Source organism: Saccharomyces mikatae, assembly GCF_947241705.1.
Source record: "Saccharomyces mikatae IFO 1815 strain IFO1815 genome assembly, chromosome: 10".
In the NCBI taxonomy this organism is placed as follows: domain Eukaryota; kingdom Fungi; phylum Ascomycota; class Saccharomycetes; order Saccharomycetales; family Saccharomycetaceae; genus Saccharomyces; species Saccharomyces mikatae.
Genome location: NC_079265.1, coordinates 502,335 through 517,816, shown reverse-complemented (window position 1 = coordinate 517,816; position 15,482 = coordinate 502,335). Strand labels below are relative to the sequence as shown.

The window sequence follows — 15,482 nt, the reverse complement described above, 5'->3', positions numbered from 1 at the left end:
TCCACTCTTTTAATCATGGTCAAAGCTTGCTGAGCTTTTTTTTACAAAAATGACGTGCGGGCATGTTGTGGAGTAAGGAACAAACAAATGCAGAGACCCTGAGTGGTATGTTTGAACTTCTCATCGAAGTTGCTCCTGGCAGAACGTCCTCAGTGAAAACTGCTGTGTTGTAGAACCGCTATTGTTTGTGCATTACAAAGGGCCCGGAGTGCAAAAGGCAAATATTTACAGCAAATTGGATGGCATTAAACGAACGACCTCCATGCCACACTTAGTGGTTTAGATTCCACCGCTGCACGAATTACTATCAAAAACTGTGAATCCTATAGATAGAATGAAAGGGTTGGTCTCTACAAAGATACTGTTAATTGAAAAAGAACGGTAGCAGAATATGACAGAACAAGACGTGAAGTGCGGTAATTTCGGAACCATGACTCTGAGTGATAACAACTGAACCAGAGCAATATCTACGCGTGCGGAAAGTATGAAGGTGTTTGAATTTATTCAGTCGTGTAGAGTTTAGAGTTTAGAGTATGGAAATCGAACGTCCTAGTAGCAATTATTGATTCTCCAGAATTTTCAAGCGGTACAGATGCTTTTCATTTCAGTTCTCAGACTTAAATGATCTCTGTATAGGAGAGGGCATCGACTCAAATGACCGCCGCTGAATTACACTATGATACTGACAACCATATCATAATCAAGAGCATACTATTGTTCTCTCCAAGAATTCTTGGGACCCATAAAAAACGGTGCTATCAATTTTGCATAGTATTGTACTTACTAATTTTGATTTTTACAAGGTCCTGCTACCGAAAATAGAGAAAATAATGTCAAGAAACCTAAAACGCATAATTCGAAGCTTCTATCTGCTTTGGAACCGGAAAAAGCTCTTGATTAATCGCTCTCCAAATTAAAAGTAAGCGCTATTTGAGTGACAGCGAAGAGCAATTGCCTTATAATATTGTTGCAAATAGAACCTCTGCGCAAATATAAAAGCGACTCTGGTATCTGCGTGAGCTGTTAAATTAGTCACTAACTATACGTGAGAAGTATTCGGATGTTCTACTCGTTTCCGTGTAGCATAGAAATGATACAGAGACTATGGACAACGGTAATGATGAGTCCAGTGTATGACAGATGAAAGTTTGTCTACAAACCGAACTTACGAGGTAATCTTCCGCCAAAATAAGGCTGCTTTGACTTCACTTATTATCGCTTACAAGAGCCCGCAAGACACTAAAGAACAACGAGGATAACGAAAAAAACTCAAAAAATCTGCGGCGGGGTCCGACTTAGGGTCCGAGATATTCTCCGAAGCATGCGATATGTAGAAGCAATTTGTGCAGCGGAAGGAAAACTGCTTACATATGGCACGGCTTCGAGTCGGAGGTGCCTAAAATCAGACCCTTACTCAGAAGGTTTACACCGAACAGCTTCTACAGATTGTGTGCCTCAGCGTTGCCAACTCCCAGTTGTGAAAAAAGAACAGTTTTTTTCCACTTTTTTTTTCAGCAAAGGAAGTTTTGATAACGACTAGGGTTGAGAACTAAACGGCAACCTCTGTCAAAGGCATGTAGCATATGTAGCACACCATGATTTGACTACGCCGATATATTTTCCTCTAGCAGTTTGTATTATATATATAAATACCTACGAGTATTGTGATTAAGATGTATTGTGATTTATTTTGGAGTGTTTTGAGAGTCGAAAAAAGTTGTAGCGAAATATGACAGAACAAGACGTAAAGTGCGGTAACTTCGGAACCATGACCCTGGGTGATCCCAACCTGAACCAGACTAATATTTACGCGTGTGGAAAGTATGAGGGTTGGGCTGAAGAACGTGCAAGCCGTTCCGGGAGTGCATCACTACGCTTAGGAAAGTCAAAGTTACTGGTATTAATCATTGCATTTCTGCTTTTCTGCTTCTACTAACTTCGATGACTGTTTATCATCTTTTATGCCATTTTTAACACCGTATAAAACTGTTGGAATAAGTGACTATAACTATGCATTTATTCGTATGAATTGGAGTAGGTGATGACGAACATTCTTTAACATGATACTAATAATGTTGAATAAATTGAGAGATTGACGAATTTTGAGATGATTGTTGGGATTCCATTGTTGATAAAGGTAATAATATTAGGTATGTAGATATACTAGAAGTTCTCCTCGAGGATATAGGAATCCAATAAATGGAACTCGTAATTCTACATAATTCTGTATATGCTTTTATTGTCATTTTATATTTGTCAGTCATTATCCTATTACATTATCAATCCTTGCATTTCAGCTTCCACTTATTTCGATGACCGCTTCTCATAACTTATGTCATCTTATAACACCGTATATGATAATGTACTAGTAGTATGACTACTAGTTGATAGACGATAGTTGATTTTCATTCCAACATACCACCCATAATGTAATAGATCTAATGAATCCATTTGTTTGTTAGTAGTTTAAATGTTTTTATTGGAAGAGGTTTGGTTAATACGTCTGCAATATTCTTTTTAGTCTCGATATAGCATACGTGCAAATTATTTCCTGATACTTCATCTCTGAGTCTCATTGCTTTAGTACCAAAAAATCTGTTTCTAAATTTCTCTTCATTTTTGGACATAACTATACTGATTGTAGATTTACTGTCAGTAAGTAATCCTTTAGTAATTGGTTTTTTGTTAAGTTCTTGTACGAGGTAACTTAGATTATTTAATAACGGAACAGATTCACTTATTGCGTGTATTTCTGCTTCTGTAGTCGAAGTACATGTCAATGAAGCCTTGGTGGACTTTCCTCCAATTACCTTTCCATTAAGTAGAAATACGTTGCCAATCTGTGATTTATAATACGGTTGATTGCCGTATGAGGCATCGCTTATAACAACTAAATTATTTGCTGGCTTAGTAGATTTGCTTTTGTGCCATATTAGTTGTCTATCTCTCGTATCCCATATGAACTGTATCAATTCATATGTCATATCTAACACTTGCTTGGATGGAAATAGTATATGTTGTGCAAGCGTGTTAATGTAATATAATAGGTCGAATCTAAACTTATATCCAACGTATGACGCTAGACCTATTAGTTTTTGCATTTCATGTACCTTCATTTTGTAATCATCTTCTTCTAGTTCTAGCTCTTCCTGGTCTATGTAAAGGCCTGGTTGGCCTGGAGCAGCAAGTTTCTTTCCTTTAGGGTTCAAAGGTACGTTTATTTTGGGTAGTTTTTCAGTTAGAGAGTTTTCCATACCTAACTTCATGTATTTACCTCTCTTATATTTGATTTCTAATCCGAGAATGTCATATTGTATTTCATCATTATCCTCACCTAGGTTTATAATCTTCGTATCATACTGTCTCTTAAGTTTTTCTATAACTTTCTTATTTGCATTTAAGTCCTTGCTAAATAATATCATATCATCAACAAATAAGCAAATTGTCAATTGACTATTCTTAAATACACATGACCATCCACGAACTTCTTTCATATCACATTGTTGTATCAGATATGATTTAATAGTTTCATACCAGTTTGCACCACTTTGTTTCAAACCATAAAGTGATTTCCTCAAACGTATTAACTTGTTATTCATTCTCAAATGTGGTGGGGGTCTTATGTATAATTCTTCTTTAATGTCTGCGTACAAGTACGCCGAGGATATATCTAATTGTGTAATAAAATAGTCATTGTCTAATGCTAGAGACAGAGATGTCATCAATGCATAATGGTGTACAGTGTTGGATTGCATACCTGAGTCATACGTATCGGGATGTTGAACGTCACCTCTTGCAACAAATCTAGCTTTATGAGTTCCGTCGCGTTTCTTGTTGAAGATAAACATTGAGTTTATTACCCTTTTAGGGTCTATATCTTCCCTGTCATAATATCTGTCTGTATCCCAAGTGTTCATTTTTAGTAGTTGATTGATTTCTTTTTGATATGCTTCGATATATTTTTCCTTTTCTATAATATTTTTATTGTATGTGATTGCTTCGTCATATCTTAAGGTTGCTCGTATCGGTTTGATTGATTTTACTGTTTTTACAGCTGCGATCAGCAGTATTCGTTTCTTTGACCTTGGAGGTTCTAAACTACGCATATTCTTTGTATTCCATGTGTCTCGTGATACCTCAATTTCAGTTTCATTATCTTCTAATGATCTTTTCTTGCTATTGATAGTAGCGGAGATATTAGAGTCATCCATACCACCCAAACTGGAATTAGTTTGACGAGAATTGATCGGGGGAAGTTCTTTAAATGGGTCAGGGAATTCGGTAGAAAGTATTGGAGGTAGATCAGGGAGAGGGAGATCAGCGATAATAGATTCCTCGATATTCTGTTCGGGACGAGTAACTGGTGTTTTTATAGGGGAAATATGGTGCGATGAGTCCTTTTTCAGTGGATAAGCATCGATTGAAGGTGGACGGTGTTTGGTCCTTTTCTCAGTCTCTGGATCACTTATCTGCAAATCAGTTTTGTTGCTGGTACCACCCAAACTGGGTATCGTCACGCCCTTATAGTCAGCATCAATGTCACTTTGTGAGTCTGAGTCACCGAAATCATTAGATGTATTGGCTTGATACGAATGTTGTGTGTCGGGTTTGAACAAAGGAGTAAGTAGAGGAACATCTGATTTATTTATACCACCCGAACCGGTACTGTCGTTAGCAGCAATTTTTGGGATGCTAGATCTCTTCTTAGACGGAAGAATATTAGATTCAGATATGTTTGGATCAACTTCTCTGGGTGCTCGAGTCTTGGTTTTAGAAATAGGCGTTGATTCTTCAGTATGAGTTAAAGGAGGTGGGGAGTCAGTGGGGATTGGTACTTTTGGAAGTACATTTCGTTGGTGGTCAGGATTCAATTCAATGTCAGATTGATAGTCATGGTCGGATTCTATGTTGAGATCATTTGATTGTTGGATCTCATTTGACGCAATGAACGATTGATAAGAAGCAGTTAAACGATTCAAATCGTCATCGAAGGTGAGTGCGTCGTAATTGAATTGGTCTAATCTGGATTCCTTGCCTTGAAGAATAACGTAATTAGTCGTATCTACTGTCTTCTTCAAGGATGGGAGATAGATGATATATCCATAAGAATTTCGAGATGGATGTAGAGCATAGCCAGTGATACCACGAGGGTGAATTTTTGAGTCAGGGTTGTGGTTATTGACTATGACGGGTTGACCGAAAGGTAACAAAGTACTGATGTCAAGTCCTGCCAATCCAGCGTGTTGTCTTGCAGATTTTTTGCTTTTAGGCGAAGCTAGTGAGTTCCTTACGATAGTAGAGAATTCGACTGCTGAAAACCATAGATGATTCGGTAGACCACTACATTGCAGTTGGGTACGACAGTCATCTAATAGGGTACGGTTTAGCCGTTCAGCGATACCATGGGCTCTGGAATCCGCTGTGGTTGTATAACATGGAGTTATACCATTTTTTTCAAGGAATTTATGGAGAGTTTTGTTAGTGTACTCAGAACCACGGTCCATTTGGATAACCAGAACATTAGACTGGAACTGGTTTTTAATGAAAGCCAGTATCGTAGTAAAGACATCGAGAATAGAATCCTCGCGACGGTCATGTAATGGATAAACCCAACGGAATTTGGTTTTTTTCATCAGTGAATGAGATAAAATAGGATGGTGCGCTCTTTGGTAGGTTGTGAACAGGGCCAAATATGTCCGTATGTAGGTATTGAAAAGGTTCATATGAATTTTGGTATTTTAGCCGTGATCCTTTGATATGTCTGTGTTTGGTGCTTTTACCGATTAAGCAATCGGGACATTGATAATTAGTAGCGCTAGACCAATCAACATCAGATTCATTAAAATACGTAATAGTGTTCTTTTTAAGTGAATATCTAATTGTCTGGGCATTGGCATGTGCAAGCATCCGATGAATGAAAGGATAAGGATATTTGTGTGTTCTCTCACTTGTGTGAACATTATTGATTGTGGGTATGGAGATATTCGATGGAAGCAAATATTTTTTAGATACCCAGTAAAAGTCGCCATATTTTACGATAGGTGCAAGTACAGTGCCGTCAGCTCGTTCTAATACGTTTTTGGTAAAGCATGCTGTAATATCTATTGCAGCCAGTTCATTTAAACTGAGTAAGTCATAGGCTATGTTCGGGGTGTGCAATACCTTTATTGATGTTTTGGTGTCGTCCTGGAAGTGAAATTGAAGATCACCAACAGCGTTAATCGGGATATTTCTTTTTTGAGCATCAACTACGTTTATGTCAGGATTAGGTGATGCTGAGTGTATGTGATGGACGGATCTTATGAGAGTTCGCGATGCTCCTGAATCAAGAAGAAGGTGTCCAGGAAGTTCATCATCATAATGATTCGTATGATTTATGGTAGATTCAGTAAGTTTCTGGCCTAAGGTGAAGGTCGTGCTTATTATTCAATTGAATCGGTCCGGTAGTTGATTCACCGATGGAATCGTTGTCAGTACCGGGAGAGTTTTTAGATGTGAATACGTTATGAGCCCTGGCTGTTCTTGATTTCGAATTATTTGTTTTTTGGGAACTTCGAGTTATAGCTTTGGGTTTGGTCGTATTCATGTAAGTTCGAGAATCATTTCTCTCATCACTCGGATTTCTCCTGTAAGAAGGTTTGCTGCGTCTTGATTCCTGTTGTTCTTCATAGATAGCATGGATGTCTAAAAATAGTTCAGCAACTGTCATATTTAGATATCGATGACGTGTGTAGCGTAAAAATTTGTATTCGCCAGATAGGCCTCTCATGATTAGTTGGCATGCTACTTTGTTATTGATGTGAATGCCATTGTTATTTAGTCTGTCAATAATGTTTGTGACTTTTGTTTCAAATGCTTCTGCAGGCGTACTGCCATTATATTGCAAATTTGCGAGTGTCACGATGTCATTTGCCTCTTGATTATCAGATTGCATTTTTTCGATGCTTTTCGACAGAATTTTCATGATATCCGTATAATCAATAGATAGGATGTCTTTGACCCAGGTGGGTAGGAACTGAGATGGAGCGAATAATTGAAAAGTGTGACATAAGAAGGTGAGTTCATTATCTGTCATCTGACGTACTACTTTTCCGGTTGTTGTCGGAATAATATCACCGAGATTTGAATTTTGCAAAAATTTAATGTATGTTTTAACCCAACTTAGGAAGTCATTAGGTGAGGTTAAGATTGGTGGTGGTCTGACATAATTATTAGTGGATGTCATATTAGACTTCGCTGAGGATGAATCAGTGAATGAATTTTCAGACTCGGGTGATGAAGTGTTTCGATGTGTTCCATCAGGTGGTAAATATTGTGTAAACTGTGAGTTTGACTTAGATGGAACATACATGGGTGTCATTTGATAAGGTGGATACGGCATCAAAGTTGGGTGCCCGTATACTTGCCAACCAGAAATATTGGCTTGTTGGGGAGTCATCATGCGCTGCTGTGGGAGCGGCCCATTTTGTGGCAATGGTACTTGATCAGCTGGAGGAGAGGCATGATGGTGGTTCTCTGGAACAGCAGACGAGTGAGGTGTCGTTGTCTGTTGAGAATGAGCCTTAGTGGAAGCCTTCTCAAATTCTTGAATTTTGGAAGCTGAAACGTCTAACGGATCTTGATTTGTGTGGACTTCTGTAGAAGTAACCGAAGCACAGGCGCTACCATGAGAGATTGGCGAATTTTGAGATGATTGTTGGGATTCCATTGTTGATAAAGGTAATAATATTAGGTATGTAGATATACTAGAAGTTCTCCTCGAGGATATAGGAATCCAATAAATGGAACTCGTAATTCTACATAATTCTGTATATGCTTTTATTGTCATTTTATATTTGTCAGTCATTATCCTATTACATTATCAATCCTTGCATTTCAGCTTCCACTTATTTCGATGACCGCTTCTCATAACTTATGTCATCTTCTAACACCGTATATGATAATGTACTAGTAGCATGACTACTAGTTGCCAGACGATAGTTGATTTTCATTCCAACAAGTTGATAGACGGTAGTTGATTTTCATTCCAATAACTAGTTACGTAAACACTAGTTAGTAGATGATAGTTGATTTATATTACAACATTAATAAAGTTGTCACGTAGCGAACTTCTGATCTAAACTTTACTTGTTGTTCTATCTCTATCTATTCCTTCTGTATTGTAGTTTCCTAGAATACTACTATTTATATATGTTGGTTATTATTACTGCTTGAGTAGAGTGTCTAAGTTCGTTTCAGGTGTGTTTAGGGGTTACCTTTTTAAGTAATTTCTACTCTTTCATCTAGAACATAGTCGTCACTGCTAACGTGTGGTATAGTTTTTCAATAATAAAACAAAGTCATTAATTATAGGCAACTTGGCCGAGTGGTTAAGGCGAAAGATTAGAAATCTTTTGGGCTCTGCCCGCGCAGGTTCGAGTCCTGCAGTTGTCGTTAATTTTTTACGTTCCCCAATTGTGATGGGGAACATTATCGTCAACAATAAATACAATTTTGCAGATCAGAAAAAAGACATTCCTTTCTTTACTCTTATATGTACGTACTATGTGTATAATATCTAAATATCTTGATCACCCTTTTGTTTAGACTTGTGAATTTCCAACAGTTTGGTGAATCTATTTTTATCCAAGCTGTTCCATCTATAAACTTTCAGCCCACCGTCCACCTGATGAACGGATATTTCCATTGGTAGAATATCTTGTAGCCCGGTCAAAATCTCACTTGCCTCTTTTGTACCAATGGGATTATTACTGTCTTGTAAGCTGTCTACGACCAATGAGCTTAGATAAGTTTCCGTATAAGGCTGACCCCAGGTGAGTGAAAAAAGGATATCAAATACTTGAGTCATTTTCATTGCCAGGAACTGCTGATAACGTCTTTGTCTTTGTGAAAGCAATGCAGCTGAACGCCTCTCTCTCTCACGCAGCCGATCCATAAGGTTTGCTTGCGAATCAGGTGTTTTCTCTTTGTACATGAAATTTTCTTTCTTGTTCGCTAAATATCTAGAGTTACTTAGGGCATTAGTATCAGAACTTTTCGTTTGAACTTTGTTGCCCGAAACCGTCTTGAAGTTAGTGCTCGATCTCCTTTTATTAATCTTGAAAACGGGTATATGAGTGATAACGTCACTCTTGGAAGTTATCACTTGCTGGTACCACGACTCTGCCCTTTCCACGAAAGCCAAGGTCCTCGACTTGTTTGTCAGTGTTACCAGGTTGTCCCTTTTTGGTAAACTCATAGTCAGCTCGCCTCTAGAGTTTAGCTCTACAACATATGCGTCAGACCAAATAGTCAACAGCTTCAGAATATCATCCTGCACTATCTTCCTTTTCATCATATTAGATATCTGAGGTAACAAAACGTGCAACTCTGGCGAAACCCCCGTGGATCTTGAGAGGGCATTCAATGATAACACCGTTTCACAAACAATAAACAACTCCTTGATGAACTTCATAGCCTCTTGCAGTTTTAGAATGTTAAGTTCTCGCGGATAGTACTGCTGAGCTACTTTTGGGAAAGCCTTGATTTGCTGCTCCAGCAGCTGATTAGCAATCGTGCCATCACCTTCACCTCCTATAGGTGTAGTAAGTGAAGGCCAGATGGTCAAAGAAACGATGTTCGCACTAGGGTCTATCTGGAGCGGCGAGGTGGTGTGCATACCTTGCGACCAGCGGACAAGAAGGGTCCCTGTGTGGAGCAAGAGACAATCGGGTTCATCGATAGTGATCCAAGAATTGTCTGTGGCTGCCATAGTAGATGGCTTATACCTGATACCATTGGCACAGGGGAAGATGGTTAACACCCCTGTGGGAAGCAAAGTGACGTAGTCCCTTTCAAACTGATATTGGAAGTCGTCACCAGTCGGCAGCATCGTAGCACCTGCATCTGCAGCGTCATGTGCGTAACCGTTGTCATTGAAATAACGAGTCAGTTTGGTCGCGCAGTGCGAACTGCTAATACAATCACGTAACTCAGAGCTAGATATCACGCTCTTTACACATAATTGAGCGAAAAACAGACCCAGTTTGAACAACCTGCTATAAATCAAGTTTAACGACTCATTCTTACACTTCCGATCGAAATGCAATTGAGGATCTGTATCAGATATGTACTGCTCCAGCCAAATATTGTCCTCTAGCGGCAATGTGCCCGTAAAGTTCGCATCAAACCCTTGGTTTGTGTCCGGTAGGTCTGTTGTCGCAAGACCTGCCAACAATGTATCCAGTACTGCCTTGTTAGCATAATTCTTCAACAGAAAGGTGTCATACTGCAGTAACACTGCCTTTATTACCGGTAACAATTGTTCTTCGTCTGAAACCCGATCAAGATCTATCACGGGCACACGCAGCAACTGCTTTCTCTTGCTATTCACTACACCGCTCATATATCACCACACTATGAAGTTTGCTTTACTGACAGAACAGTGCAATCCTCAACTAGCGCTTATATCATCATTATACTATATTATCAATACAATGTGTAAGTGCTCGAGCTAGTGCCTTCGATGCGTTAGATCATTACTTATCACGCTTTACGAAAACTCTTTTCCACGGGCTTCGGCCCGGTTCCATCGCCCCCTGCCTCTTTTTCCGGTGACCGCTTACGGTGCGGTGTATAAAAACGAACGATCCCAACGCCGGCTCGACATCTGGGATAATCTTCGGTCTTTTGGTTCGACCTATAGAAGCACATACGCTGCTGTCCTCCTCTGCTTGCTGTACATATCGACGCCCCTGCTGCTCACCAACCTTTGCCAGAGTGACAACTTTTGTATTTACGACCCATTTTACTGTACTTAAGACTACACAAATATCATATTTAGACGCATCAGGATGCTTGCTGCTAAAAACATACTAAACAAGTCTGGCTTTGCCAGCTCTTTCCGTATTGCAACACGTTTGCAATCCACCAAGGTGCAAGGTTCTGTCATCGGTATCGATTTAGGTACCACGAATTCTGCGGTGGCTCTTATGGAAGGTAAAGTTCCAAAAATTATTGAAAACGCCGAAGGTTCTAGAACCACTCCTTCTGTGGTGGCCTTCACCAAAGAGGGAGAGCGTTTGGTTGGTATCCCAGCCAAGCGTCAAGCTGTTGTGAACCCGGAGAATACCTTGTTTGCTACCAAGCGTTTAATCGGTCGTCGTTTTGAAGACGCTGAGGTGCAAAGAGACATTAAGCAAGTTCCATACAAGATTGTCAAGCACTCCAATGGGGATGCTTGGGTGGAAGCTAGAGGTCAAACTTATTCTCCAGCCCAGATTGGTGGGTTCGTCTTGAACAAGATGAAGGAAACAGCTGAGGCCTACTTGGGTAAACCAGTTAAGAACGCTGTTGTTACTGTTCCAGCTTACTTCAACGACTCTCAGAGACAAGCCACCAAGGACGCAGGTCAAATTGTTGGTTTGAACGTTTTACGTGTCGTCAATGAACCAACTGCCGCTGCCTTGGCTTACGGTTTGGAAAAATCCGACTCCAAGGTTGTTGCCGTCTTCGATTTGGGTGGTGGTACTTTCGATATCTCCATCTTAGATATTGACAACGGTGTCTTCGAAGTCAAGTCCACCAACGGTGACACTCATTTAGGTGGTGAAGATTTCGACATCTATTTGCTGAGAGAAATCGTCTCCCGTTTCAAGACTGAAACTGGTATCGATTTGGAAAATGACCGTATGGCAATTCAAAGAATCAGGGAAGCTGCTGAAAAGGCCAAGATTGAGTTGTCCTCCACTGTATCCACCGAAATAAATCTACCATTTATCACTGCTGATGCCTCCGGTCCAAAGCACATCAACATGAAATTCTCCAGAGCTCAATTTGAGACTTTGACTGCACCATTGGTCAAGAGAACTGTCGATCCAGTCAAGAAGGCCTTGAAAGATGCCGGTTTATCCACTTCCGACATCTCTGAAGTTCTCTTGGTTGGTGGTATGTCCAGAATGCCTAAGGTTGTCGAAACCGTCAAATCTTTGTTCGGTAAGGACCCATCCAAGGCTGTCAATCCAGATGAGGCTGTTGCCATTGGTGCTGCCGTTCAAGGTGCTGTCTTGTCCGGTGAGGTTACCGACGTCCTACTATTGGATGTTACCCCATTGTCTCTAGGTATTGAAACTTTGGGTGGCGTTTTCACCAGATTGATTCCAAGGAACACTACCATTCCAACAAAGAAGTCTCAAATCTTCTCCACCGCTGCTGCGGGCCAAACCTCTGTTGAAATCAGAGTTTTCCAAGGTGAAAGAGAATTGGTCAGAGACAACAAATTAATTGGCAACTTTACTTTGGCAGGTATTCCACCTGCTCCAAAGGGTGTGCCACAAATTGAAGTCACTTTCGACATCGATGCCGATGGTATTATCAATGTTTCTGCCAGAGACAAGGCTACAAACAAGGATTCTTCCATCACTGTTGCCGGCTCTTCTGGTCTATCCGAAAACGAAATCGAACAAATGGTTAACGATGCTGAAAAATTCAAATCTCAAGATGAGGCTAGAAAACAAGCCATTGAAACTGCAAACAAGGCTGATCAATTAGCCAATGACACTGAAAACTCCTTGAAGGAATTCGAAGGTAAGGTTGACAAGGCTGAAGCCCAAAAGGTTAAGGATCAAATCACCTCATTGAAAGAATTGGTTGCCAGAGTACAAGGTGGTGAAGAAGTTAACGCTGAAGAATTAAAGACCAAGACCGAAGAACTACAAACCTCCTCGATGAAATTGTTCGAACAAATGTACAAGAACGACTCCAACAACAACAACAACAACAACAACGGTAACAGCAACAATGCTGATGGTGAAACTAAGCAGTAAAAAACAAACTCATGTTAATAAGTTCCTACTATAATTTCGGCCAGAAGAAATGAAACAACAAAAACATAATAATAACTAACTAGTATTTTTGTTCCTTAATTTGTTAAGAACATTTATATACATATATATACGCACAGCACAAACATATATCATTTATATAAGTACTGTTTTCTCGTATCATGCGCGAAAACTATGTATCTCTTGTAATTAGTTGATCCTGTTCTATACTTGAATTCAATCATAAATTCAATGGGTTTATGTTATGCCTTTCTCTTGGTGCCTTTCACTCCACCTTTTCGAAAAACCGAGAAAAAAATAAGAGTAAGGAAGAAGCTAGAAAAGGGGAATCTATCGTGTACATACAATACTGGGCACATTTACAGAAAAAAAGCATAGAATTTTAAGATATACTATTCAATATGGCCATGATGGAATTTAAAGTATCGCCATTGACAAAGATTATATCTTTGTCAGGGTTCCTGGCACTAGGTTTTCTTTTAGTTATACTAAGTTGCGCATTATTCCATAACTACTACCCACTATTCGATATCTTGATCTTTTTACTAGCCCCAATACCAAATACAATTTTCAATGCAGGAAATAAATACCACACATCAGACTTCATGTCTGATTCATCAAACACTGGCCAAGACCTGGCCCATTTCCTAACAGGAATGCTGGTGACAAGTGGCGTGGCATTGCCAATTGTTTTCTACCATTGCCAATTGATCGGTCACCTGAGTTGCATTATGTGCATGACCGGTGGTCTTATCATATATTCTAGTATTGTTATTTTCAAATGGTTTTTCAAAAAGGACTTTAATGAAGACGATTCTCTTTTTGGTTAACGTATAATGCTCTCACAGTACTTCAGCAGACCACATCAATACGAAGCTTCTTTGTGACCTTACATGGATATATACACATATATTTATAAAGTATTATATTCTACAAAAGTGGAAAATCCAAGGTCGATTTCTTCTTCTTTCTAGAACTACTTATATAAAGTAGGTTACATAAATTACTCTATATCCTCCTTTTCATCTTTTAAAGTATTTCGAACAAACATGCTGGGTAGTTTGTGTCTATTTACTGACACACACTTAACTATTTTTACCTGGAACAATCTATCAATGAAGGTGCTAAGTAATGTTCATAGGATTTTCAGGTGTTACAATAATTCGGTCCTAACAGTAATTCACGTTGCAATACCAAGGTCTTTATCACTAGTAGGCCGTAGCTCTTTTGCCTTCATTTTGTTTAGAACAATTCAAGGTGGCTTTTACACCGTATCGGTTAAACGTCGTAAATCTTTGGCGTTTCCACTAATCTTAATCCAAGCTGCCATTACTGATAATTATACGAATAGAGGTACAATACAAACAAGAAGAAGTTACAGAGGTTTAAAATGGTTTGAAATGATCATAACGATTGTACATGTATATGTACTTGTCCAAAGTGAGTTTCTTTTCGAAGTACAGCTTTGACAAGGCATACAACATACTCTTTAAGTATAACTTTGTAATAGAGCGCACATGGGTAAATTCATACAATGTTGGAATAGTTGCTGAATATTCTTTATACTGGTGAATAAGGTGATTGCAAGAATAATCAGATGATATACGTTAGAGGCGCTTCAGTATAAAGAATGATTTGTTTCATCAAACCTGTAGTGCACTATCGAAATATTCTTATATTGGTCATGCTTAATGTGATCGTGCGGCGTGCATTTTACATCTCTTTTATATAGCATAAAAGATCGCCTTTATTCTTAACTAATACTACACCCCTACTACTATTATCATAATACAAGGATACCTACAAATAATGCTCATGTCACTTGCTTATTATAGATTCTGCTATTGATGTATACAGCAAGTTTTTATGTTATAAAGTCCTATAGTTCGGCTTCTATTAGATTAGGTGACAGTTCGAGTATATATTTAGTCATATTATAAATATATGTAAACTCTCATAATCGTATTTTGTGAAATCCAGGAAACATATAATATGATGTTTAGTCTGAGAGATGGGTGAATTTTGAGATAATTGTTGGGATTCCATTGTTGATAAAGGCAATATTATTTGGCATATAGAATATACTAGAAGTTCTCCTCGAGGATATAGGAATTTAATAAATGGAACTCGTAATTCTACATAATTCTTTATATGCTTTTATTGTCATTTTATATGTTGTCATTTATTGCCCTATTACATTATGAATCATTGCATTTCAGCTTCTCATAACTTATGTAATCTTCTAACACCGTATATGATAATGTACTAGTAGTATGACTACAAGTTGATGGACGATAGTTGATTTTTATTCATCAATTTGAGCCTTGTTGCAATAGTACGTGTTATATTGAAAGGTTACAATTTTTTAGTACATGTATTTTATTCATGATTAAATTTAACCAAGAAATATTAAGCGCCGTGGCGCAGTGGAAGCGCGCAGGGCTCATAACCCTGATGTCCTCGGATCGAAACCGAGCGGCGCTAATGCTTAATTTTTTTTCTGTTTCAGATGTTTTTATGAAACATCTTCTTTTAAAATATCAGTTAGCATGATGCAAATACCACACACCATTGATCGAGTTTTTCAAAAAGATCCTCCCAACAGTGTTTCTTTACATTATAGTTTAGTGTATCTTATTGAGAATAGTAATAAACGCGTAT

The 15,482-nt window shown here is 38.7% G+C and overlaps 3 protein-coding genes and 2 non-coding genes across 5 annotated transcripts; 4 read left to right on the top strand and 1 right to left on the bottom strand.

Annotated features, from left to right (window-relative positions):
- Window positions 1-8,351: 8,351 nt before the first annotated feature.
- On the top strand, window positions 8,352-8,433 carry Smki_10.trna19S. The gene has a single exon. It is a non-coding gene; the product is annotated as a tRNA-Ser (tRNA).
- Window positions 8,434-8,557: 124 nt separating this feature from the next.
- TAH11 (Tah11p) lies at window positions 8,558-10,384 on the bottom strand (the record flags this gene model as incomplete). The annotated part of the gene is made up of 1 exon (XM_056223562.1): window positions 8,558-10,384. The coding sequence occupies one exon, from the start codon at window positions 10,382-10,384 to the stop codon at window positions 8,558-8,560; it is 1,827 nt and encodes a 608-aa protein (XP_056077569.1).
- Window positions 10,385-10,832: 448 nt separating this feature from the next.
- On the top strand, window positions 10,833-12,803 carry SSC1 (Hsp70 family ATPase SSC1; the record flags this gene model as incomplete). Its single annotated transcript, XM_056223561.1, has 1 exon — window positions 10,833-12,803. The coding sequence occupies one exon, from the start codon at window positions 10,833-10,835 to the stop codon at window positions 12,801-12,803; it is 1,971 nt and encodes a 656-aa protein (XP_056077568.1).
- Window positions 12,804-13,228: 425 nt separating this feature from the next.
- VPS55 (Vps55p) lies at window positions 13,229-13,651 on the top strand (the record flags this gene model as incomplete). Its single annotated transcript, XM_056223560.1, has 1 exon — window positions 13,229-13,651. The coding sequence occupies one exon, from the start codon at window positions 13,229-13,231 to the stop codon at window positions 13,649-13,651; it is 423 nt and encodes a 140-aa protein (XP_056077567.1).
- A 1,582-nt stretch (window positions 13,652-15,233) lies between these two features.
- Smki_10.trna18 lies at window positions 15,234-15,305 on the top strand. The gene has a single exon. It is a non-coding gene; the product is annotated as a tRNA-Met (tRNA).
- Window positions 15,306-15,482: the final 177 nt, after the last annotated feature.